This window comes from Uloborus diversus, chromosome 10, assembly GCF_026930045.1.
Source record: "Uloborus diversus isolate 005 chromosome 10, Udiv.v.3.1, whole genome shotgun sequence".
NCBI lineage: Eukaryota > Metazoa > Arthropoda > Arachnida > Araneae > Uloboridae > Uloborus > Uloborus diversus.
Genome location: NC_072740.1, coordinates 17,546,451 through 17,571,327, shown reverse-complemented (window position 1 = coordinate 17,571,327; position 24,877 = coordinate 17,546,451). Strand labels below are relative to the sequence as shown.

The 24,877-nt window shown below is 32.5% G+C and overlaps 1 protein-coding gene across 1 annotated transcript in view; it reads left to right on the top strand.

Moving 5' to 3' along the window:
• LOC129231371 (AT-rich interactive domain-containing protein 2-like) overlaps positions 1–24,877 on the top strand; it is a 193,006-nt gene that overhangs the window by 119,237 nt on the left and 48,892 nt on the right. Inside the window, 7 exon segments of the mRNA XM_054865668.1 lie at positions 8,895–9,046; positions 9,143–9,361; positions 13,571–13,702; positions 17,107–17,189; positions 20,023–20,099; positions 20,192–20,273; positions 24,698–24,868. Of these exon segments, the coding sequence (XP_054721643.1) occupies positions 8,895–9,046; positions 9,143–9,361; positions 13,571–13,702; positions 17,107–17,189; positions 20,023–20,099; positions 20,192–20,273; positions 24,698–24,868 (916 nt within the window).

Here is a 24,877-nt window from a genome sequence, read left to right as displayed (position 1 = left end):
AAAATCGATAATCAATGAGAGACATGAATTAAAACAGTACGGCACTTACATTAAGTACATTATATTAAGCACTTACATTAAGTACATGGCATTATAATAGCACTGAACAGTAGATATTGTAAACTTAATTATAATTTTTAAAATAAATAAAGATGATGGTTTATACAGTGTGGGAACCCCCCTACTTTCAGATTTCTTTTAGCCACAATGAAGGAGCAGCTTCCATTTTCATGGTGTTTGTATTTTCCTCCTCAGACACTACTCCGCCAGCTTCAGTATTCAAGCTAAGTTCTGAACTTTTACGGATTTCCTTTTTCTTGAACTTTAATGGAACGTATCGAAGATTCACGCATACCTAATTGTCGTGCTACCTTCAAAACACTTTTTAATTGTTCAAAATCATATCGAGAATCTTGACCTTTTCTTAAATGCTCAGAAACTTTCTCCTTTTCTTTCCACTTTCACGAACTTAAAATGAAAACGCGCGTTTGGGAGCCATTCCATTTTATCAACGTTCATTATGTAGAATGAAGGAAAAGAAAAAAAAAAGTAAAGAATCGGAGCGGTTATTCGTAAAAACTGAAGCAAAGAGTTGTTTAGACTAATGCAGTGTGTAAACTTCCACTTTCAGTGATACTAATGGGATGAAAGTCCATTCACAAAACCAAAATTTAGTGTCAACAAAGCCCATTCTAACGCTCGGTTGCTAATTTTCAAAAAAATTCGTGTTGCAGGCGAGGAATTTGTCCACAATAAAAAAAAATTCATTACTCATGAAAAACTCGCGTTATAGCCATTTCGCGTAAGTCGGATCGCGTTGTAGCGGGATCGGACTGTATCGCGTTTTCGGATAAATCGCGCTTCTTTGTTGTCTCCCGACAAGCGCGAAAAAATGAGGGGTTTCTGTATTCATATTGCTAGAGTGTGCAAGCGTGCTTTCATATTTTTCATGCATTCACTAATTCATATATTTAAATGGTAGGGGTATGAAAAATAAAAATAGTCGCATCACATCACAGATTGGTTAATTCCTCGTTTACTTTTTCAAAATTCATGATTTAGCTGTGAAGCAGGGAAGCAACGTTTTAATAATTTAGATACGTAATCTCAAATAGTTTCTTTTATCACTTTCTAAAATATTTCATAGAGTCTTTAGTTCAACACGGGAGCCCCAAATCAAATATTTTGGGAAAATTCCAAACTTAAGTTTGAAATTCGGCAAATTTTCCGGACGATTTGGCAAGTTTGGAGACGCAATTGCCAAGTTTCAATTTTTAAATGTCCCTATTCATCAGAAAAACGTATGAGTCATACCCGTATTTTATCATTCGGCAAAATTTGGAATACCATTCTGCAAATTGAGAATTTCCGCCTTCCCAAAAATGAAAGTTCGGGACTCCCCTGGTTATCATTTCCATGAAGTGAGTTTTCCTCGCCAACGAGCGTAATCGATTTTCCATAATGCAACTAGTATTTCCCGCGATATGTGTTTCTTTCTGGAAATGCTACGCTAATTGATGCTCTTTCTCCGCTTTCTTTATTCTTTATTTCGTCCATCTGCTCACTTCAATCTTTCATCCTGTTTCTTTATTTAGGGCTGTAATTTTCTTCGTGTTTTTTGAAAATTTCAAATTCCGTTCTCCTCATTTTTGATTCTAGATCGTGTAAAGAGTCGTTTCTATAAGTTTATGGGTAAGGTGCACCATTTATATGGGTAAGGGTACACCAATTAGTTCGAACCCTTTATTACATAAAAGAAGATAAATCAGTGGCGCACACAAGAATTTTTTAAAAGGAGGGGGGGGGGGAAGCAAAGATCGATGTTCCATCACTTTCATATCATACTTCAACACACTGCCAAACATATTCTTTAAATTTTATTGGTTCTCGGGAGCAAAAAACAGTAAAAAATAAATTAGTAAGTACCTTAATGATAGTTAATAAATAAATTATTAATAACAAATACCTTATTAAACGACCGGAAAGCATAAGAATGTATGTATATTTTCTTTTCTCAGAATTAAAAATAAAAACTGCGAAACAAAACCTTCATTGTAGAACAATTTGATTTTGCAGGGGGAAATTTTGAGAAATTACCTAAATTTTATTTTTTCATTTATTGAACCTGAAGTTATTGTTTACTTTTCTTGGAATTATTTTACACACTATATACATCTGAAATCAAAAAAAAAAAAAAAAAAAAACTGAAGGGCTATGGGAGGGTTCCGGACCCCCTGGACCCTCCCCTTGTGTGCGCCACTGAGATAAATCAACACTTAAAAAAGAAGAGAAATTTATTGAAAGACAAATTTCCTCGAGTGATTTTAGTGCTAATTTTGAATATGAATGAGATTCTTTGCAGGACAGCACTGCGGTTTGTAACTGTACTTTTTCTATAGTGCACACATTATTGTTAAATAAAAATATCCTTTTTAACGATGTATTATTGTTAGGCAAGTAAGAATAAAATATTTTCCCATGAATATCCCCAAGTTCACATGATTCAAATTATTGGTATGATAATTAAAGAATTCTTTTTAAACGACTTTCGATAAAAAACATTCACAATTTTCCATATTGTTGGTGTCGAACCGGGATATTTGAGTGTTCCGTAACTATGTGCGAGGACAGCGACCAAGGTTGCCACTGGAGACTAAAGCTACTATTTTGAAGTCAAGGCGACTATGACGACTATTTTAGCCAAAATATGTAAAAAAACGACTGTTTTGCAATTAATTGTAAAAAAAGACGACTATTTTAGTCAAAAAGCGACAAACATTCAAGAAAAACTCCAGTTTTTTCTTTTTCTTCCTAGGGTGAAAAATGTGTAGAAATAATTGAAAATTCGCTTCTAAGTTTGCTTTCTAAGGGGGTGGGGAAACTGCAACGCTTTACAGCCTTTATTTTTCTTGAAAATAAGAGTTTTAAAAAGTAGGAAAATGAAATGTATTAAAGATATTCACGATCATTAAATGTGGAATGAATGATGAAAATGTGGGATCGCGATTTTTGCTAAGGGTTCGTTTTTGTGTGTGTTTTTTTTTTGATAAAAATTAGTTTTTACGATCGCGATTTTAGCAGATATTTCGTTTCCTCTCCTTCTACTTTTTTGCTGTTTTCACTCTGAATAAATGTCGGTAAAATTTGCTCTTTAATTTCTTGTCTCTTTAATTTCTCTGCTGTCTTTAAATGACAATAAGGCACTGAAATTATACAAGATGTTTTTAGGGGAATATGGGGCAAAGTGAAATGGTGAAATATTTATTCTGCGTTTTGCGCCACCTATCTCGTAAAATTTTAACAATGTTGTAAGATACGTTGTGTATTCCTGTCAAGAAAAAAATACTTCTGAAAATAAAAGAATATGATAACACAAGCCATTTTCAAAAATTGATACTCATATTGTAATATTTTGCTGTTAGTCAAAAATTGTTTTTGTTATTATTTAATGATGGAATTCATGTTATTAACATTTTAAGTTTTTTTTTTTGACACCTTCTGAAATTCAGCGCAACATTTATTTGTTTAGTATTAAGCTTATTTTGCATTTTAAATGCTTTGTACATTTAGTCAAGTGCATGCGGAGCAAAGTGAAATAGTTCATTTCATTAACTTATTCAATATTTAATCAAATCACTTAGGTTATTTAGTTATCAATTATTTTATTTTCATTCCTTCATTTAACGATTCTCTAATATATTTATCCATTCATTCAAGTATTTTCTTCATTCACTATTTTATTAACCGATTTATTAACTCATTTATTTATTTGTTTATTGTTTTATTTTCTTTTCATTTATTCATTCTACTTTTATTTACTCATTCATTTGAACACAAAAATATCTTTAATAATCGAATATAAAACATTTAATTAGAAAAATATTTTACTTTTCACTTTGCCCTATGAAAAAAAATGGGTGATTTCGGAGGTACAAATTTACTGCCAAAAATTAAAAATAATGTGTGCAAGTTTTGTTGTAAAATATAATGTTCTTTCTTCGTATGCCGTAATTTCAGAACAATTTTCCAACTTGTTTATTAAGAAAAAAGTAAGTTATTTTAAGTATTTTTCCTTGCCCCACATTCTCCTATTTGTTTCTTTAGTGTTCATTCAAAAGGGCTGTATTATTAAATCTGGAAAGCGTTTTTTCAGTCCCTCCCCTGCGTATTAATCTAACCCAGTGGTGCCCAACCTTTTTCTGCCCGATGGTCGCACCTCATGTTAAAATCATTTCTGCGGGTCGAAACACAAATAAAATTTCATGTTTCATTCTTTTCTAAATAACATTAGAAATAATTTTTTAATATTTGGCTCCAAATTTGTGGCATTTTCACTAATCATTCTTTTTAATTCCTAAAATGAAACCAGAAAAGGGCCACACGGATCAGTTTCGCCGGCAGGATGTGGCCCGCGAGCCATAGGTTGAGCACCATTGGAAACTACGTCCTTTTAGTGGTCCCACTTACGTAACCCCTCAGCCTGGCGCGTCATTTCTAACTTTTCCGAGGGGGGGGGGGGCAAAGGGTTTGTACATTTTATAGGGAAATATATATCTTTGAATAGGGAACCAGATATGGGATTTTTTATATGTCCTTTTATCTCCTGATCAAGTGGGAGGGAAGGGTGAAATTAATTTGCAGCGGAAAGTCCCAAAATTCATTTAAATGTGTTTTATTCACCCGAAACTAGTCTTAGAAAACGGACAAAAACAACAAAATACGCACAAAAATGCCTAATATCATTATGTTCAATTGCTCCCCCCCCCCCCCACCAGATTATCCAAATGACGGGCCTGATTGTATCCAACTATTTATCAAAGTGTCATTACATTTTTTGCCATATTTTTTTTTAGAGTGGGAGACTATTTTAGAAACTTTTCTACACCTGGAAGCTGTTTTGGGTACTATTTTTCTTTTGACAGGCTACTAAAGCAACTAATTTTAGCAGCGGAAGTCAGTGGCAACCTTGCAGCGGGGATAGGCTCCCTGAAAACGGGACGTTAGGTCATCTTTCTTATAGGGAACTTAAAAAACTTAGAAATGCTAACCTCTTTCCCCTCTGTCCTATGAAATACAGAAGTAAAATCTAGAAAGGAAAGTTAGTTTTTGGAAAACGCGGTATTTGAGGATGAGAGGCAACTTTGAAGTGTCCAGCCTTTTGTTGATTCATTGTGCTGTTTTAAGTGTGCCTACGCATTTAAAATCCAACCACTAAATCATGAGTCGATCAGAAGACAATGCGTCTTTTGCCCCCCCCCCCCCGCCTGCTGATAAAAAGGGAAAGCCCAAAAAATGACAAGATAAAATAAAATGTGAGAAACCATGAGAATATATACATTTTATATTGAAAATACTAGTAGGAATTCTAAAAGCATTTAATATTGAAGTAAATCATTGGCTTCGTAAGCGAACCTCAAAAAATAAGAAATTCAATATGCAGCTGTTTCAAAGTAGCAAATAAGCTTCTTCTTCGGCCAAAGAAACTTCTTGGGCTCTATATGACACGGGACAAATGTAGAACTTGTCACTGCAGTTGAATCAACTCAGGCTTTCTTTGTACCAGGTGTTGTTCCAGGTTTCCAGGTTTTTTTATTTTTTCCATTGATAAATTTCGTTTATTCATTGCATTGTAACAGCTGCATAGTTCTGTTTTGCTGCATCCATATTTTCTTTGTTTCGTTTTTTGTCTCATTCATATTAGTAGTCAGAAGCAAGAGCCTATACGGGGTAGGTTCAAGAATAGAAAAGAAAAAAAAAAGCTTTTTAACTCGCAAAATTTTTGGTTTATTGTTGTTAATTTGATCTGAAAACAATGCATATTCTGATCTTAGCAAGAACACGTGGGCACTGTTCCGTCTGTTCGGGGTTCCTCCAAATCCTGTTATAAAATGCAGTTTTTGCACTGTGTGCGTCAGTATTTTACTATTTAAGAGTGCATCTGTTTCGAAAATATGAACGTATCTGCCTCATCAACTTGGTGTTGCTATTGATGAAATTAAAAAAAAAAAAAAAAAAAAAGCACAAAAATATTTTAAGTATTTTATTTTTGTGGATTTCCATGAATACATTTGTATATTTTAAGCCTTTTTTTTTTTTTTTTTTTTGAAAGCTTGATGGCTTAAGGGAGGTTTGTGGCTTTAATGGCAGGATTGTGCGAAACCACAAAGGTTTAGGGGGATCATGTAAAATTTTTCATAAAAATATGCGATTTACGTGTTTATGGGCATGGTTTTTGTTGGTTTTCGATATAATACGCGTTAAGTATGTACGCTTTGACCTTCCCTGGAAATTTTTGAAATAAAAGTCTTGGCTTGCTATTGAAAAAATGTATAGTTTAACATGCGGGAAAGTAAGCTTGTTTAGTTTGGAACGAACTTCTTGTTATTGATGTAAAGAGTATAGGAATAAACACTTCAAAATTTACGTTATTTCTGTGAGAGTGACTTACTGCGCTAAATTTCAAAGTACTGTAGTGCTGTTGCATACGTACAAATAATCTTATTTCCAACGCATAAATAAACATGTGGTATGAAAATAACAGTTGAATTTAATCCAAAAAGAGCTGTCATTTGTGTGTGAAAGAATGCACTTTCATCAATCTTTTCTCCTTTCAATTATGTTTTTAAGGGGTCGTCCACAAATGTAACGCCCCCTTGTCACTGTCACAAGAAGCATATCACACTTTGGTTGAAATAAAAACATATTTTGTAACAATAAGTTATGTACTATAGTGTGATTGGGGGGGGGGTGAAATGTAACTAAAGGGGGACACATGTGTTGACACATTTATATACAGAGCCTCTTATGCAAACAAGCAAAAAGAAATATATATATATATATATATATATGTATGTATAATATATATAATAATAGTAAAGTAAATAAACTAATTAAAAAAAGAGTTTGGGGGGGGGGTATTTCATTTAAAGTATGATGAAGCTTATTCCCTTTCTTCCTGCAAATTTGTAGGAAGTTATGCAAAAGCAGTTTGATGATAATGTTATCAGTCCGTGCGATTGAATAAGACTTGAAATTGTTACGCCAGTGGGAGTTTTACGTGATCCGGTAGGTCACTCCAGTCGCATAATGACGTCATCGACATCAGCTGGTCTCGCTGACCTGTGACGTCAGCGCGCGAAACCGTTTCCTTTATCAATATATTTCTTGCCTTCGCCTTGAAACAGTTTTCCCTAGCTAGCACGTGCATTTGTGTACAAAATTCGCTTTCGGTTTCTCGAGGGTTTGCTTTCGGCGCCAAGATTGAGCGCTACCCGCATCTCGTTACTTTCAAATTCGGTAGAAGGTATGTTTCGTACTTGAGCGCCGTTTCGGGTTTCGGCACCTAGACATGATAAAAATTGTTTTCAGTATTTATTAGTTTTTGAAATTACACAATTCAATTTACTGATTGCGTTGTGTACAAAATGTAGTATTAAGTTTTGTATAGATCTCACAATTGAATGCTATAGTATTTCGAACAAATATGTATCGTTTTATTTTCTTATTTGGGGCATTCCACTTCAACGAAAAAAAAAAAGTTTTTTTTCAGATTCATGTCAAGTTGTCAAGTAGTTTTTGATAAAATTTACAAGTTTAAGTCCTCTCATATATTAAGAGAAAAAAAAATAATTAAAGAGTTTTTTGACTGTTAGTTGTGTAATGCCTCCAAAGTACTCTAAAATCGGCAAAAATTGAAGTTTCGGTGCTCAAAAAAATTACACTTGCTATCAGAGCTGAGTGTTTTACTAAGTGTCATGTTAAAGGTCTTTGTGTAGACTTTCATGTGAAACAACACTTGCCAAAGTTATGATATATTAATGTTTCAAGGTCATGAAAAACATTTTTTGACCTTGAATAACTGCATTTTTCCTTGCTAATTCTTATAGCAGAATCAGATCTGGAAACATTTGCTTGTAGTTTTTCATCCTTTTTCTTGGAAACTTTAAAAATAGGGGATTGAGGCGAGATCACAGGGGAGTGTGAGCATGAGGGGTGTGTGCTGTAGTCTTTTTTTATCTTAGTATTTTCTCCAGTAGATTCTTTGTGTGTTTCTTCCGAACATGTTGCCCGCTTTGAGAACAGAGGGTCGATTTTTTGTGAGTTTTCAAGCAAAAAGCTTTTGAATGTACTAATGGTTGAAGATGCAATTAGAATTTTTAAGTCTGTAGATCAATATATATATATAGAAAGTTGAAATTCCTGTTCATTTCAAAAACCTTTCCAATACACTTTTCACAATTATAACTATCAAGCTTTTGGGGAAATTAGGATGAAAGAATTTATTTGGAAATGAAAAATTGGAAGTTAGCTTAGTCAAAAGCAGTTAGCACTCCAGTTTAACAACTTCTGGTAACCAGTCAAAAAATGATACATCGAAACAGAGATGTAAATAAATTTCAAATCTAGTAAAATGTTGAAGAATAACTTTTTAATCGCATGCAAAGTGGCCGCATAGGGCGTAGATAAATATACATAACGTATGTGTATGTAATTGTGAGATTTACTAAAGTTGTTTATTTATTTTTTTTAAACTTGATAACTCGAAATTTTTTCTCTTCCTGATAGATTCGAGGTATTGAGGTTGTAATGTATTTTTTTTCTTTTGTTTACTTTTATTTAATTTAATATTTTTTTTATTTTTGTCAAGATCTCATAGACACTTAATTATTTAAGGCTTTGTCGAGCAACAAACAAACCATTGTCAAGAAAGCAAGCATTGAAAAAATTTATAATTTTGTTTAATTGAAATCATGAGTAAGCAAAAATGACCAATTGCACGCCGGAAGACTGAAAAGTAATGTACGCATGCTTATAGGACAAAATGAAGCGCTAAAATTTGTTGAATATAAGACCATTTCTTCAAAAAGGTACTAAATCCACTTTTTTAATTGCAGATTTTTAGGTCATTATGAGAAAATACATTTCATGGGGGAAGAGCCTGACCATGATAAAAATCAATCCTCAGAATCTCACAGCAGAAAATTGCAGCTTACACTCTTTCATCAAGTTCCCATGGTTTATAATGCCTTGCAACATGAAGTAACCGGTAAGTTACTTTTTGAATTTCATGTTGATATCTTTTCTAGAAATATTGTAATTTGTTAGAAACAGTTACCTTATTTTTTGGTGAATTTATTTTTAGATGCATCACGATCTACATCAGGACTGAATCAAGTATTTACCAACCCAACTGATTATGATAAGTTGTGCATGTCTTTGTTATGTGGTCTTCCAAATGAACAAGAACTGGCTCTTAACGTTTGTACAATATTATCCAATGAAGGAAATTACATGCTACATTTAGAGCAAGCTCCCAAACTTGTTGATCTTCTTATAGCACAAGCTGGTGTTTGGAGACTAGGTACTTTATATTTTAAATTTTATCATGTAACTTCACTGATGTTGACGAATGACAATGATTATAGAGTAGGGAAACAATTATCTGGAATGCTTGAAGGCCGTCTCTATCCCGCATATCTGAATTTCACCGTTTTCTGGATGGCTGAAAAAATTTCTTGTTGATTGTTGGTACAGCATAAGTTACAATATTAAATAGAAGTGCGTTTCAAATTAAGGAGTAAACAGTAAAGAACTGCTTATAAATTTTTATTGAAAGAAAGAACCATTAAAAAGTGCATAAAAATTTAAAACATTCAAGACAAAATGAAAGGGGAAGGGAAAAAAATAGACAGTTTTCAGTAATGTATTAAACGTTTTAGTTAAAAAAAAAAAGAAAAGAAAGTGCAAAAAATACTTTCATGTGCAAAAAAGTGTGATTATTTATTACAAGTTTATAAAAAGTTTTCTGTTTCAATTACATCGATAGTAATTAACGTTTATAGTAGAGCTTTAAAATGCAACTCTAAAATAATTTTACTTAAATTAATATGTTGTTCTTATACTTTTTAATGCATTCATCTTGAAAATCGCGATCTCTTAACATCCACAGGGAGGATCGGATTATTCACATTTTTGATGTTTAATAACTTGTTAGGAAGCCAAAAAAAAAAAAAAAAAAAAAAAAAATATATATATATATATATATATATATATATATATATATATATTTATATTTAGTGAAATAATTTAATTGAAAAATAGTTCACAAAGAGACTGAAAAAAAAAAAATAAAGTCAAGCAAGCCAAATACTTCTCATTATATAGATTATCTATATTTGAATGAAGACCTAAAATGCAACAAATTTAGAAGAATGTTTTGAATGGTACATAGATTTTGAAAAATTAGGGGTACCCACCCCTCCCAAGTGCAAAATTTGCATCCCCCCCCCCAAAAAAAAGAACAATGAAACCCTGAGAATGAAAAGGATTGAAGTGAAAAGAAAAAATACTCTTAACAACATCTTCTCAAAAATTTTAGTGGTATAGTTTCCACCTTCTTGCCCCCCCCCCCCTTCCCCTGACCGCCCCTGATGCATTACTTACATGACATAAGTTTTAAAGTTTCATTTCATTTTTCATAAAAATATTTAACTTTTCACAAATGGGACCCTACAAAAAATCCTGGAGAAGATTTAATCCTCAAAAGATTTAGAATGGACTACAGTCGCATCTAATTTGGCCTTTCCTATAGTATTGGCTGGAGGCTTAAATTAAGTTTTAAATTAGATCTTACATAAATTTGTTGCACTGGCTACATTTTCTCCCTTTTCCAGTCGTTAAAAAAGCTTCTCCACATATCTATATAAAAACATTTGTAAATGCACATCCCATTTCTAAATGTTCCAAAAGAATATAAAATTATAATTAACAAAAATTAAGAGTAGTTATATGAAATTGGCTTTAAATATTCTGGTGCCATCAGATGACAGCGTTTTTGATCTAAAGGAAAATAAATTTAACAAAATGAGAAAAAAAAAGATTTTTTTTTTTTTTTTGTGTGCTAATGTGTGAAGAAATTCTTTTTAACTCTTGCAAGAGTAAATTTAATTTCAAATATATTGAAGTTTCGGGATTTATATTTTTCAGAAAACTCTAAAATACATTTGAGTGTCTCTAAAGGGTTGTCACGGTTGTCTAAAGGTTCTCCCCCCCACCCGGTAATGGTGCTACAGTGTTAATTTAAAATATATCAGGATTTTTGTATTTATATTTTTCAGAAACTCTTAAATGCATTTTGAGTGACCCCCAGAAGGATGTCAGCCAGAGCAAATGCCTCCCCCCCCTCCCGTAATGATGGTGCTCTATTTAATATGATTTAAAATGTTGGAGAAAATTTTCAGAACTAAAGTTTCTATATTTTTCATACTCTTAAATTCAATTTGGTATCAGCCCCTCCAGAGGGTGTTTCCCAGGGGAATGCAACTGTGCTTGATACAGTAAATATATTTTAAAATATTATGGGAAATTTTCTGAGTTGAAGTATTTGTTTTCCAAAAACTTTCCATTTCATGTAGGGTGTTGCCCTCCATACTGTTGGTACAAACGGCGGACTGCCCCCCCCCCGCCCCCCGTAGCGACATCACCAATGTAGAGCATTACGAAACGGAGGACCATTAGCTCAGTTAGTAGAGTATCATGCTAATAATGCAAAGGTCATGAAATCCCATGGATCAGAGAATGACTAATTTTCATCAGCTGAATTCTGATCCAAATTGGGAGATCAGAACTCATTGGGGGGGGGGGGGGGGTGAGGATTCCGGACTGTATTGTTATTTTATTAAAATCAGAAAAGAACTTATTTTATTATGGTAAATAGCAATATCATCTATATAATATTTCTTGAATGTTTTTTTTTTTTTGTGGGTACACCATAAATTACATTATATTTCATCGATTTCATAAGGCATCATGCTAAGAATTTTTCATGATTGGCAATGAAAAATAAACAAATCCCATTTTTGCTGTTATTAGAAAAATTATAATTAATAAACCTTACTTTTTAATTTGCTGTCGAGTGTGAACGTTTTGCTTCGGCTAGTTTAATTTTAAATAAGTGTTCTATTATTTAATTAGCTGTGCATTAATTTGCATTTAATACGTTTGTAAAGCAATAAATTTTTATTTAAAGCAAATTTATAGTTTACATAAACTTTAACGTTTTGAGTGTCAAAATTTTCGACTATAATTTATAGCTTCTAATTCCCTGCTCAATGAAAGAGTTTTTTTGCTTAACAGTGCAGCTTTTGAAATGTTAATAAATGTAGCAGATTTAAGTGTGAAAAATAATTTATTTAAATGTATATTAAAACTTTGTTCTGTTTTAAGTGTCAAGTAGGAACATTTCATTAACTTTTTTTTTCTTCAGTTACAACTTATGACGTTCAAAGTGAATAAATAAATAAATAGATAAATGAATAAATTATGAATTTGTTTTTTTTTCTCTCCAGAATTTCTTGAAAAAAAAGAAAATTCACATATTTCTTTTCTTTTTTAAATATACAGTCAAACTTGGATAATTCGAACGTCTTTAATTTGAATTAGTGGATAATATTGAGTTAATGCTACAAAATCTTGGTTATTTAGAAGTCCCACTTTTTTAATTTGAAGTTTTTTACCAATTCAAAAATGCCCTATCTAGTTTCAACGCAGTTATTTGAAAAGTGGCCGGATTATTTTTAGCTATCATAGAAAAGTCTGTAAAAATTTTTTGATAAAGAAAATTTACCTTCTCGAGTTGCATGGGAAGACAGCATAACATTTGACGATTGCATCAACATCCGAAAAAACATAAACATTTGTAGAGAGCTATCACATACAGATATTTTTTCCAAAGGTCTAAACAATACAAACATTACAGCAGACAATGAAGATATTGAAGATTATGTAGATTGTAGAGAAGAACGCAGACCGAATCCAACTCCAAATGAGGCAGTCTTTCATCTAGCGGATAATTGTCGTTACGTAGAATTTACCGTAAGGTTAAGCTGTGTTTCGAACTGTAGATGTTCTCGAAGATTTTGTTAAAGAAAAAGAAATCAAGTTAGTTCTTTAAAGCACTCTAAAATATCTCAATATGACTCAGGACTTTTTTTTAGGTCGCCACTTGTTCAAACTAGGTTACCATGTGGCGAGTGCGACCGTGCATCTTGACCTTTATTCTATTGCTTTTCTTTTGTTGTCACTCTGTTTTTGAGTTTTCTCTAACAAAAATTTCTATAGTTGTTAATGCTGAGGTTCACAATTTGCCGCTCATTGTGAGAGGTTTCAATGGTCTTTCCCAGAGGTATTTTAACATTAGTCTTATACAGGGAAAAATCAGTGCCTCAGAAAAGCGGTCGGTAATGGAGGTGGTTGCTATATAGAGGTGATCGTTCGTAGAAATTTCACTGTACTAAACATGTTTTTCCACAATTTCTGTTACGATTAATTATTTTACGTCATAAAAATAATGTTTTTGAGTAATTCGAAGTTTTGCAGTGGCCTCCTGCACTTCGAACTATCCAAGTTTGACTGTACTTTGTTTACATTTAGGATTTTTTGTATATTAATATTTAATGGCTAAATTTGAAATTCAATCAAAGTAAACTAACATATAATTCCTAACAAAAGTTTTTTTTTTAAATGAAAATCAACCATGTTTCTTTTGCTGATTTTTTTTTTCCCTTTTCAGATGATGACTCTTTCAAAATGTTGTATTTAGAAAGCTGGAAGGATCTTAAGGGTAGAAATATGCATCGGTTTTGGCGAAGCACACTTGATGTACAAAATTTACAATTAGTGCAATTACTTGGTTTAGATTTAGGTAAAATTTTCCATTGGTAATGTAAAATGAGAAATTCAATATTTTTATATACAGTGACCTCTCACTTATACGCGACCAAAGGGGACAACGAAATTTTCGCGCACAAGTGAGATTCGCACATAAGTGAAAAACCCCAAAAATAAGCTTAAATACAGTAAGATATCAACAGTTATAGTAATACTAATAGTACACTACTGATACTAATGAATACGCACATAATTTCCATTTATGCAATGTAATTTAATAAAAATGTAAAATTTGAAGTTGCACTTTTTGACATTTTTTTATACACTGTACAGCAAGTAAGCGAATTCCACAAAACCTAAAAACTTGCGTGATTAGTGTCATAGTCTGTGAGGATACAAAAGATCCTCGATAGGCTATGTCGATGCTTTCCGCTTCACCACGACTTTTAGGAAGGTCAACCTTTTCGCATGTAACCCGTTCTCCCCTCTCGATGTCAATCACAAGACTAACTACACCCCCAATCGCACACTTGCGTGAAAAAAACGTGTTCTTGGAAACATTTTGAACATTGGAATAAAGGTGTGTGAAAGCATTCCAAGAGACATCAAGAAGGGTACAAATCTTCCAATAAGCAAAGCGTGAATAGGCGATTATAGGTTAACATTATATGGACTTTCATGATTAGTAAAAAAAAAATGTCGCTTTTAAAGACATATTTAACAAAAAATAATAATTTGTAAACGATGTTGTATACCATTTTTAACTAAAACTTGGAAAAATTTTATCGCGCATAAGTGAAAGGTGCATTTTAGGTTTCGCTTATAAATGAACAAGAGTTAACATTGTTTTCCTATATCGCTGGCCAGGCCCGTGAGAAAAACACGCATAAGTGAAAAACGCGTATAACAGAGGTCGCGTATAAGCGAGAGATCACTGTATGTGTGCATTTGTTTTTTATTGAGAAAGGGTGCACATTATTCCATGATTTTTTGTACTGATTTTATATATAGAGTGTTACGCTCTTGGCTTGCTTTATGGTATTTTATAGAGTTTCTAGAATTGTTTAGTACACTTGTCCAGAATAAGTAAAACAAACAGAAACTAATGTACTTGAAAAAAAAAATTACAAAATTTAAAAAAAAGCAAAAACAAAATTAAGTATATATACAGTATTACAGTACTAAAAACATCATAAAAGTTTTATTTTACTGTTTTAAATAACACATTTTACTTCTGTTTCCGTCTTTTCCATTTCAAATCACTAAATGGGATTGTGTATTTTAATCAGGGCTGTGATTGTGTATTTTAATCAGGGCTGTGGAGTCGGAGTCGGACTGATTTTGGGGGTAAAGGAGTCAGAGTCGTTAGAAAATATGCAGACTCCGGGCTTCTTTTTTCCTTTCATTTTCACTGACTCTCCTTGCATTTTTTAAAAACTGACTACAAATTGGTTTGATTATATGTATTAAAAGCTACTAATGAGAAAATACTTGCCATTATGGCAATTCAGCTAGCTTGACTGCTTACTGAACTTTCTGTAGCCGTCCCCTAGTTTACTTGCTTTTTAACTTAACTAATAGCAACCGTCAGCAAACGGATTTGTTGCCTAATATTTTCAAGTAATCACTTTCAAATAAAAATAGAAATATAGTGTTTTGTTGGATCTCAGTTATAAAATAGTAAAAAGGAACGTAGCAATTTATTAAGTCAAGGCCCGTAACTCAGGTGAAAACTTTTGAGGGTGATTGGCAAATTAAAATAAGTACTGGCGCGAAAGCACGAATCCAAAAGATGCGATGAAATGATCTAATGGTTTTTTTTTCTTTATTAAGATTATTTCTAATAAGCTTGGTTCTCACTAAAAAGTATGGAACAAAATAAGTGTAAATGATTTCTTGGTTACAACACTCAATAATTGCAGTTAAACTTAAAATCTTCATATTAAGGTTAATTCTAAAGTGGCCAATAAAATTTACATTAAGAATTTAGTGTAGAAGAAAAAAGGTATGGTAAAAGCTATTCGTACAAATTTGCTCCTGACGTATATGTGCCCTATTTTCGTTGAAATTTTATTGATGAAATGTAATTTAAAATATATTCGGGAAAAGTACAGTAGAACCTTTCAATAAGGGACACCTAGGGGACCGGACGACTTGTCCCTTAAATAGAGGTGTCCCTTCTTCGGAGGTAGATGAATTCATGCATGCTGCGTTAACTCTAATTTTATAATAAACGTTTGCTGGTTAATATCAAGACAAACTTTTACCAGTTAATTTTTTAACAAAACGAGAACCTTGAATTCCAATAAACTCGATATTTCTAATGCATTTATACATTTTTTTTTGCAATTTTTCTCTTTGGCTGTCCCTTAAATAGAGTGTCTCTTAATGAGAGGGAAATACATGGATGTCCCTATTCAAAGGGACTGGGACCAGAAAAAGTGACCCTTAAGTAGAGGCGTTCCTTATTCAAAGGTGCCCCTTAAAAGATGTACTACTTTATTTATATTTTTTATAAACTCTGAAATTAACTTTGGGAGTCACCTATCAGATGGGTGTCCCCCGAGGGAAACCACCTCCTCTCAAGAACTTCCAGTTGGAAAAAATCCTTTTTTTCTCTCAAGTTACAGCTTTCAAAAATTGAAAGAGCATAATTTGGTCAATATCTATTTGTAAACATTAAAGAGGGGCAAATTACAAGTAATACTTTTTAATTTAAAAAAAAAGGATTTTTAAGTCATCCCACTTTTAAACTCCTTACTACTAGAAAATTTGATTTTAAATTGAATTTGTAATGTATGCATCTTGGGTTTACAACAAAATACAAAATTTTCATAAAAAGGAATTATTTCAATGTCTGTTTAGAGGTTTTCCCCCTTCCTCTGAAGGGAGAGAGGGAATTGGAAAAATACAATTAAAAAAAAAAAAAAAATCCGGTGTCGAGTCGGAGTCGGGCGTTTCAAAATCCAGGGGTCGGAGTAGACCATTTTCCTTCTGACTCTGCAGCCCTGATTTTAATTAGCATGATTTTGTTTGCCAATTATTATGATGCCATGTTAAAGCTTCTATGCTATGAGTTAATTGCCATTTCTTATTCTTAATGTAAATTACTCAAGCTGTGTAGTAGACAATTGCTGGATTGCTGTTGAGTCTTACCCCCCCCCCTGCCAATAAACTTCGGGCCCAAGAGGGCTCTCAAAAATTAACCTGTTGCAGTTTGTGGTAATGCACAGTCACATGATGGGGGAGGGGGACTGGTGTCAACACTTTTTATGCAGTTCTATCTATGATGCTGACTTAACCTTGAGTTGAAATGTTATGCATACTCAATGTCTTCTTTAAAACTTCTTAAAGTTATCTTGTTGACATCATTCCTTTGACCAATTTTATTTACTGTAGTGTGTTCACTTCTTTTATCAAACATTTCTTCTGTCACAGGTGAAAAGGATCCAGATGAAACAATCTTGAATGTAGAAAGTGATTTAGGTGCTCTGAATGTCGAAGGTCAAAGAGTATTAAGGGTAAGTTTGTCCTTTTTTGTTAACTGTTTTCCTTTTTTCTTTTTGCCGTGTTAAAATAGCTGATGGAAAAAGAAAACCTTATGTTTTTTTTTTCCTTACGTACATAGAGAATATTTTCTAATATCTATTAATAAGTGGAATAGAGATGCAAATGGTTTAAGTGAAAATGTAGTTGAATAATTTCAAAAAAAAAAAAAAAAAATGTGTAAATTAGCAAAAAAGTTAAATACAAATACAGGGAAAATATTGCATATTTTATTTCAAAATGTATGCATTTTTTTTTTTTTTTTTTTTGCTCATATTTTTTGTTCTTTATGATTTTGAATTATTTTACCGGCCAAATTTCTTTGAGTTATTGGTAGACAAGTTATGGGAAGTTACCCCACAGCCTTCTCAAGAGTTTGGAACCCAATGAAAACTTCCAGATAAAGGAATATTTGCGTTATAAGACTTCAAGTTATCAGGACTTGACTGTATTGTAATGCATTAATCCTAATTTTTGTGTATTGTATTTATTTTCCATTATTGCCATGAAAAGTGTGTTCTACTACATAATGAAATATTTTTTTTTTTCACTTTTGTGTAATTTTTTACTTTACAAACAAACCTAATTTTAAAAGTTACCTTCTCATTTTCAACGCTGTAATCTCATTTTTTTTTAATTAAAAAAGGTATTTATCTCTAAAAATATGAAAAATTGACATCATTTAGTGATGCAGCTAAGATTGTACTCTGGCTCCCTCAATCCTTTGTTTGAAGATAAAGGGGCTGTTCCCATTTTCCTGATATTTTTTATAACTGAAATTTCAGAAATGAATACTAATATTAAAAAACAATATGTGCCATTTGTTAATTACTACCTAATTATTTCAAGCATAATTTTAAAAAATTCCGCTTCCTAAAGCTATTTTGATGCAGTTTTCGATATCGGCCCTTTTTGGCATGATTTTCCGAAATTTTTTTGGGTTTCTTCTTTTTTGCTCTTTGACGACTCTCATCTGTGGTCATAAGATTTTTGATAAGAATAAAAATACAAATGTGATTTAAGCTGATCTATAATATATTTTAATTTTGTTATTTAAACACACACAGAAAACTATATTGCTTCTTTCATTTGTTATTATCACATTTTGATTTTTAGAATATTTATTCTAAGGACCATACAATTTTGATTAAAATAAAAAACAAACGTAAACAAAGCACAATTTAATCAGTGCAAAAAACTCGCCACAGGACCTCAAAGTTGTGAGAACTGAACATCACCATGTGTACACCAGTATTTATATCAAACGGGTCAACCAATAGAATTCTATGGCAAGAGACGACAACCAACCAATCAGTAACTACAGGTCATCCCCGAGGCATTTATTCACCCATTTGTTTTTGGTTGATTTGATATTGGTTGGTACATTTGGTATTAATACCAGTGTCTCTCGACTTTCTTGTGTGGTGAGTTTTTGCTTTGATGAAGAGAGATGCTCCATTGTAGCTTTGAAATAGCTTTATGCTGTATTTCCTGAGAATTTGCTTTATATTGGTCTTTCACAAAGCTTAAAGAACAATATCATAGCTGCATACCTGCCAACTCTTCCGTTTTTTGTTGTAATCTTCCGTCCTTCTTGCCAGAAAATAAAATCTTTCGATTTTTGCATTTTCAGTAACTCCCTAACTTGTTTCTCTTTTTCTTTTCTGTTTTGTGAAATTATTTTACTAAGCGATGGCAACGATACAAACGAAGATAAAAGCATCACAATCGAAACCTTACGTCATGCCTCGGAAGAAGAAAACGACGAATCACAGCTCAGGGAGATAGCAACGCGCTTCCCTGTATGACGGTCGTGTAGAGGCAGTCCTGTGCGCTGTTTTGTTTATTTTTATTGTTGTGTACGTTCAAGACGTTCAGACGTTCAAGCATCCTTTTAAGCATGGAAAAAAAAGCAATACCTGCAACATTATAGAGACATACGAGTGTGAATTTCGTTAGATAAAAAAATCGAATTGTGGCGATTCTCACGCGTATTGCACAATATGTTCCGCAGACTTCAAGATATGCTATCTCGGTAAAAGTGATGTAGTACAGCACCAGAACCGCCAAAGGCACGTGGATAAAGCAAAGCTGATTGATGATAATCAGTCCCAGAAAATAGGTTGTTTTTTCTCCAGTGCAACTACTAATGTGGACAATTCAGCAATTAATGCGGAATGCCTCTTTACTAGTTTTCTAGTGGAACACAATATTCCGTTGAGTGTTGCTGACCACACTGGTCCGCTATTCAAAAAAATGTTTAGTGATTCTAATATTGCTAAAAATTATGCTTGTGGATTTTGAATTATGTTCAAATGAATATTTTTTCGTAAAATGAGTTAAACTAAAGAGAAAAAAAAAAGAAAAATAAAGTAAAAGTTTAAAAAACTATAAAAAAATACACTTTTGTAGCAAAAAGAACTAGAAAGTATAAAATGATCTTTGTATGATAAGTATATAAAGTAATTGACCAAACACTTAATTTTAATGTATACCATGCAACTGAGGTCTGTCTATTTATCAAAGTATATGCAGTATAATTTAACAAATACTTTTTAAATTTTATGAGAGACTATTTTACATACTGTTTTCCTTGTTTGGCAACTATTTTGCAGACTATTTTTCATTTAAGAGGCTACTAAATTGACTATTTTTAGTACCGTAACTCATTGGCAGCACTGACTTAACCGAATTGAGTTTCAACAAAGTATTTTCAGTTGAATTTTTTTTTTTTTTTTTGACTTTTACAATGAATAAAGCTATTGATTTTCTCCCTTTAATTTATATGCACTGTTTTTAATGTTTTAGGTTGCCCTAATTTTACATAATTTATCATTCGAAAAGAACAATGTTCCTGTTTTAGTTGGTAACTCAAACTTCATAAGGTAATGTGATAATCCATGATTCAATATTACTTAAGAAAAAAAGTGTAATATATTAGTAGTTGAAAATGCTTATGTTTTGCTCTTATTTACAGATTTCTTTTATTGTGTATACATTCATCCTGGGCGAATCTTAGGCAGACTGCTTATGATACCTTATCTAACTTAGCATCTGAAGTAAGTTTGCTTGCTATTTAATTTTTTTAAATACATTTTTAAGCAATCAGGAGAAATTCCTTGAATTTTCTTACAAACAAATTATTTATTCCAATACTGAAAATAAAAATAATTAAATTCCATAATATTAATATAGATTTGTGTCCCAATTACTAGCTGTGAATGCTAGTAATGCAGTCAAATGTTATTTTAACAAATCTGTCAAGACAGAAGACTTTGTTCATTATATCAGTTTGTTTGATAAAATCAGGCTGAGTAGGTTGGTCCAAAAATAAAAATTTTGAAAATTGTATTCTCCACAAGTTGCCCCCTTTTCCATATTGTTTTAACGGAATTTCTATTCTAAAAATAAATCGGCTCAATTGGTCAATATTTAGGGATGATTTAGCATAGAGAAAGATTTACTAAATCACCAATTTCTTGGTGAACATTGTTTACTACTGATATAAATGCAGAAATAGGGTGGAAAAGTTATTTTGCATTTTTGTTTGTCACAATTCAGGTTTCTGGAGTGCTAATGTAACATACTCCATTTTGTTCTTGTTTACTAAGATTTGATAACATCATTGGCCATCATACTCACCTTGGATGTTGGAAATGTTTTTTGTGTGCAGTTGAACTAATAGAAGAAGGTACTGAAAATTTCCCTTTCTTGTTTGGATCACAGTGATCCCTTTTTCAACAATTTTTCACAATTTTAATTTTGTTCATATTAGTCTTGAGATCAATGAAGTTGAGATCCAAAAACCAGGACTTAGGATCCATGCAAAGATGGATTTTTAGAACCTGCAATCGACTTATCATTCATTATCTGATAGTTTCTTGTTGTTTTATGAAATGACATCTCATTGTGCTTAAGATGCTCACAACTTATCAAAAGTCGAACAACAGGTCTTAGAAACTGCACTAACAGCAAACACGCCTTTATGATCTGAAAACACAGAGATATTGCTGCTCTCTAGTAGACACAAGACATCTTAATAATTTAGTAAGTTGTAATAGTTAACTGATTTGTTTCAAAACAACCTGTAAACAGTAAACTTTTACAATCAAAAAATAAAAGTTTACAACTTTCTATTCAGCACGGACTACAAGCATTCTCCAATCGATCCAAACTTTGACTTGCTAATTCATTTGCATGATGCAACAAGAGCAGCAATGTGGAGATGAATTTTTTTAACTTTTATTTTTTCTCATATAATTTTGGACCACCCTAGTGCACTGCAAAATATTTTTTAAATACATGCACTTTCCTCAATGGCAATCATTGGTACAACTGTCAAAAAAATCCATAGAAGTATTGGACATGTGTTTTTTCATAAGGAGGTTATTTAGTTTAATCAAAGAATCATTCTTTACATGAATAGAGTTTGATAAAATATTAACTAAACGAAGTTAGGCTTTTTCCCCCCTTGTTCTTTCTCTATTTTATCAAGGAAGGAACTTACTGTATCTTTTATGTCATACTGTCAGAAACATGTTACAAGTGTTTCATAACCATGTAGGCATTGAAAAATTAACAGTTTCAATGAGTGTTTCAGCTTTGATTTCAGTGCAGTCAAAAGTTTTGAGGCCAGTCACAAACGACTTTTATAGGCTCCCATATTGTCCATATTATCTACATATATTTCACCCCTTAGATATGTGGATCTTCGCCCTTTAGATCTGTGTTACCTCTTAGATATGTCACCCCTTAGATCTGTGGGGCCTGAGATTCCCTTAGATCTCAAGCCCCCTTCATTCTCATGCCCGGGCTAACAGGTATTTCCCCCCCCCCCCTCCCCAATCGAGGAGCATATACATTCAGAGCAGTTAAATCCAGACCAGTGTAATTTATCATTAAATTGGAGAAAACGTTAAATTGAAGTTATACTGTACTTGAAAAGTGATTGAATTTTCTTCTCCCTAAGAACCCTGAATACAGTAGACTTGAGATTTTTCTTCTAGGAATGGATATTTGGAAGTTAAGAACCAACTAATTTCAGTTAAATTGTTACAATTTAAATTTTCTCAATGATAGAATTGTTCTCAGCCAGATTGTATGTGCAGTTGTAATGTTTTAAATTCACTGCAGGGTTGTTTGTGATCCAAAATTCTGAAAATTTTGGGCTGCCGTTTCCGAAAATTTTAGTCTGACAACATATTCTGAAACAGGAAAATTACACTTCACAACGAAAAGAACTTTTTGTCTGCATCCTGGTTTTAAAAAATCAATTCCTAGTAACTTTGGGTCGAGAGAAAAACAAATATGGTAGTGGATTTTTTTTAATTAGCTCTTGTTTTCAAGATACACAAAAGTTCACTTTAAAATGATGCACAGTAACCATATATTGATTTAAAGGTAAAGTTAAAAAGGGAAAAAAAAATCCTGTGCAATAAATGTAATTAAATAGGACTTGTTTTATTTAACAATTTTTTATTTTTCTGAAAGCAGTGATTCCCTTTGGCCTATCGTTGTAAACGCTTCCTTTTCGAATGCTTTTTGTACTTCAAAAAAGGATCATACCTTGTAATAATTCAGTAGCATTTGGTGAACATTAACTCAGCTCAGTGACCCTGATCTATGCTTTTCTATTGCTAAGATATCTTGATGAAACCTTTCCTCAAGTTCATTGCTCATATTTTCAGTTTTTAAGCAAAATATCCTGGAGGAAGTGAACAAAATAGAGTTTCAGAGATATCATTGATCATTGGTTACAGAACTTCTGTAGGGGTTTTTTGTCCAACTGTTTTTAGTTCTCATCTTTTTGCTGATTAGAAATACTTTTAATAAACCTTTAAATGCTTCCTAGGTGCTTTTTCCTTCCCTTTAAATTTTTTTTTCAGAAACAGTGATTTTCATAATTGCCCATATTTAAAGGGCAGTTAATAATTATCTCCTTAACCTTAGCTTCAATGCATCTTGGAAATTTCTCTCTTAGATATTGGAAAAACATCTTTGTTCACAGCTTTCACAAAGTTCTTTATTATGCTCAGCAAAATGAGCATAGGTGGAAGCAGAAATGGATAGTGTCATGTAGGCCGGGAGGAAATGGGGTACGTGATAGAATTTACAGTAAATTGTTGACAACCGTAACGTATAGTGGGTACAATGTTATGCAAAAACCCAAGTCAGAGTCTTGTAACCACGACAATCACAAGTTCTCTTAGTTAAAAATTCAAAAAAAAACTTTCGGTGTGAAAATAATGTACCGGGAAATCAGACACATTCCATTTATGATATTAAAGCATTGGCACATTAAGAACAAAAGGTGAGGACCTGGTACCTCGAAACAGACTAATTGAAAGTAATCTCACTATGATATATTATTGAGGTCTCACCGGTTGCTGTATAATCCAATTAGGCTAAAGAAGTCAGGTCGACACTGTCCCTTACGTTACGATAATGAAGCAAGTTTATTATGCACAGTTCATGGAGAAATACAGTTTTACATCTTGGTCAGCATGGCCCCATAGACATCATTCAATTAACTTTGGAAAAGGACAAACTTGGGAACTATTGTTGTCATGAGTTGGTGGTGAAGTTTTCAGCTGTTTTTTAGATACTAGTTTCCGTTTTTTTTCTGTATTTTCTAAGGCTTACGCCAAACAAGCCAGAGAGTTCAGCTTTGCAGTCTATGAGTTGGACACCGCTGGAGTAGCAATCCCTGTATAAAATGATTTACTAAGTGACTGTTAAATATTCATACTTGTATACAAGTTGAAGCATGAAAATAGTATAATCATTGGTTCGGTCGTGCAGCAAAGGAGGAAGGGGTTGAGGTCAGTACCCAATACCAAAAAAAAAAAAAAAAACCCTAATACATCGCTGAATACAAAGTTTAGTAGGGTAATTTTTTTGAGATTGTACTTGAATTACGGCGCCTTTGGAGCATGATGTGATGTGTCCATTCCTGCACTTAAAATTGTTAGAACTGTGTTTATAGAAGACTGACATTCCATCTGTACAGAGAATGGTTTTAACAACTGCTTTATTACCACATTACAAAGTTTCTTGAACACTGAATTTACATGGCAGGTCTAATGCTTGATGGTGTACATCTTTCTCAAACATCTGGCTTTAAAAAATTTGGATGAGTTTTTCATACATTCAAAGACGGTTCAACAAGGGATGAGTGTCATGCCTTGTGCTTTTGACTGTAAATTCTTTTTGTAGAGTAAAGTTTTTACTTTTTTAAGCCTAATAAAAAGCATCCAATATCTAAAGTGAGTTTCCGCTTTGTTTGAGTGTATATATGTGAAGGTGCTTACTTGTTTTTTTTTTTTTTTTTTTGTAACGATAATTATGCAACAGATAGTGAAATGTTTTTTTTTTATATTCCAAAAGATTAAATATATTTTTTATTGACTTTTTAAATGTGATTTCTTGACACTGGTTGTTTTGACTGTTCCTGATTATATACATTTTCCCGTTTCTTCCATAGATAAAATTATCCATTGAAAAAGATCTCTGTTCTCGAATTATGTTTCAAGCTGTGATGGATGGTATTATCTCATCTGACAGATATATGAATATTAGGTCCATGGATATTTTAGCGCAGTTGTGTAGTTTTGAACCAAATGAAGATATTATACCATCTCGGCTAGATGTAGAGGTATGTATA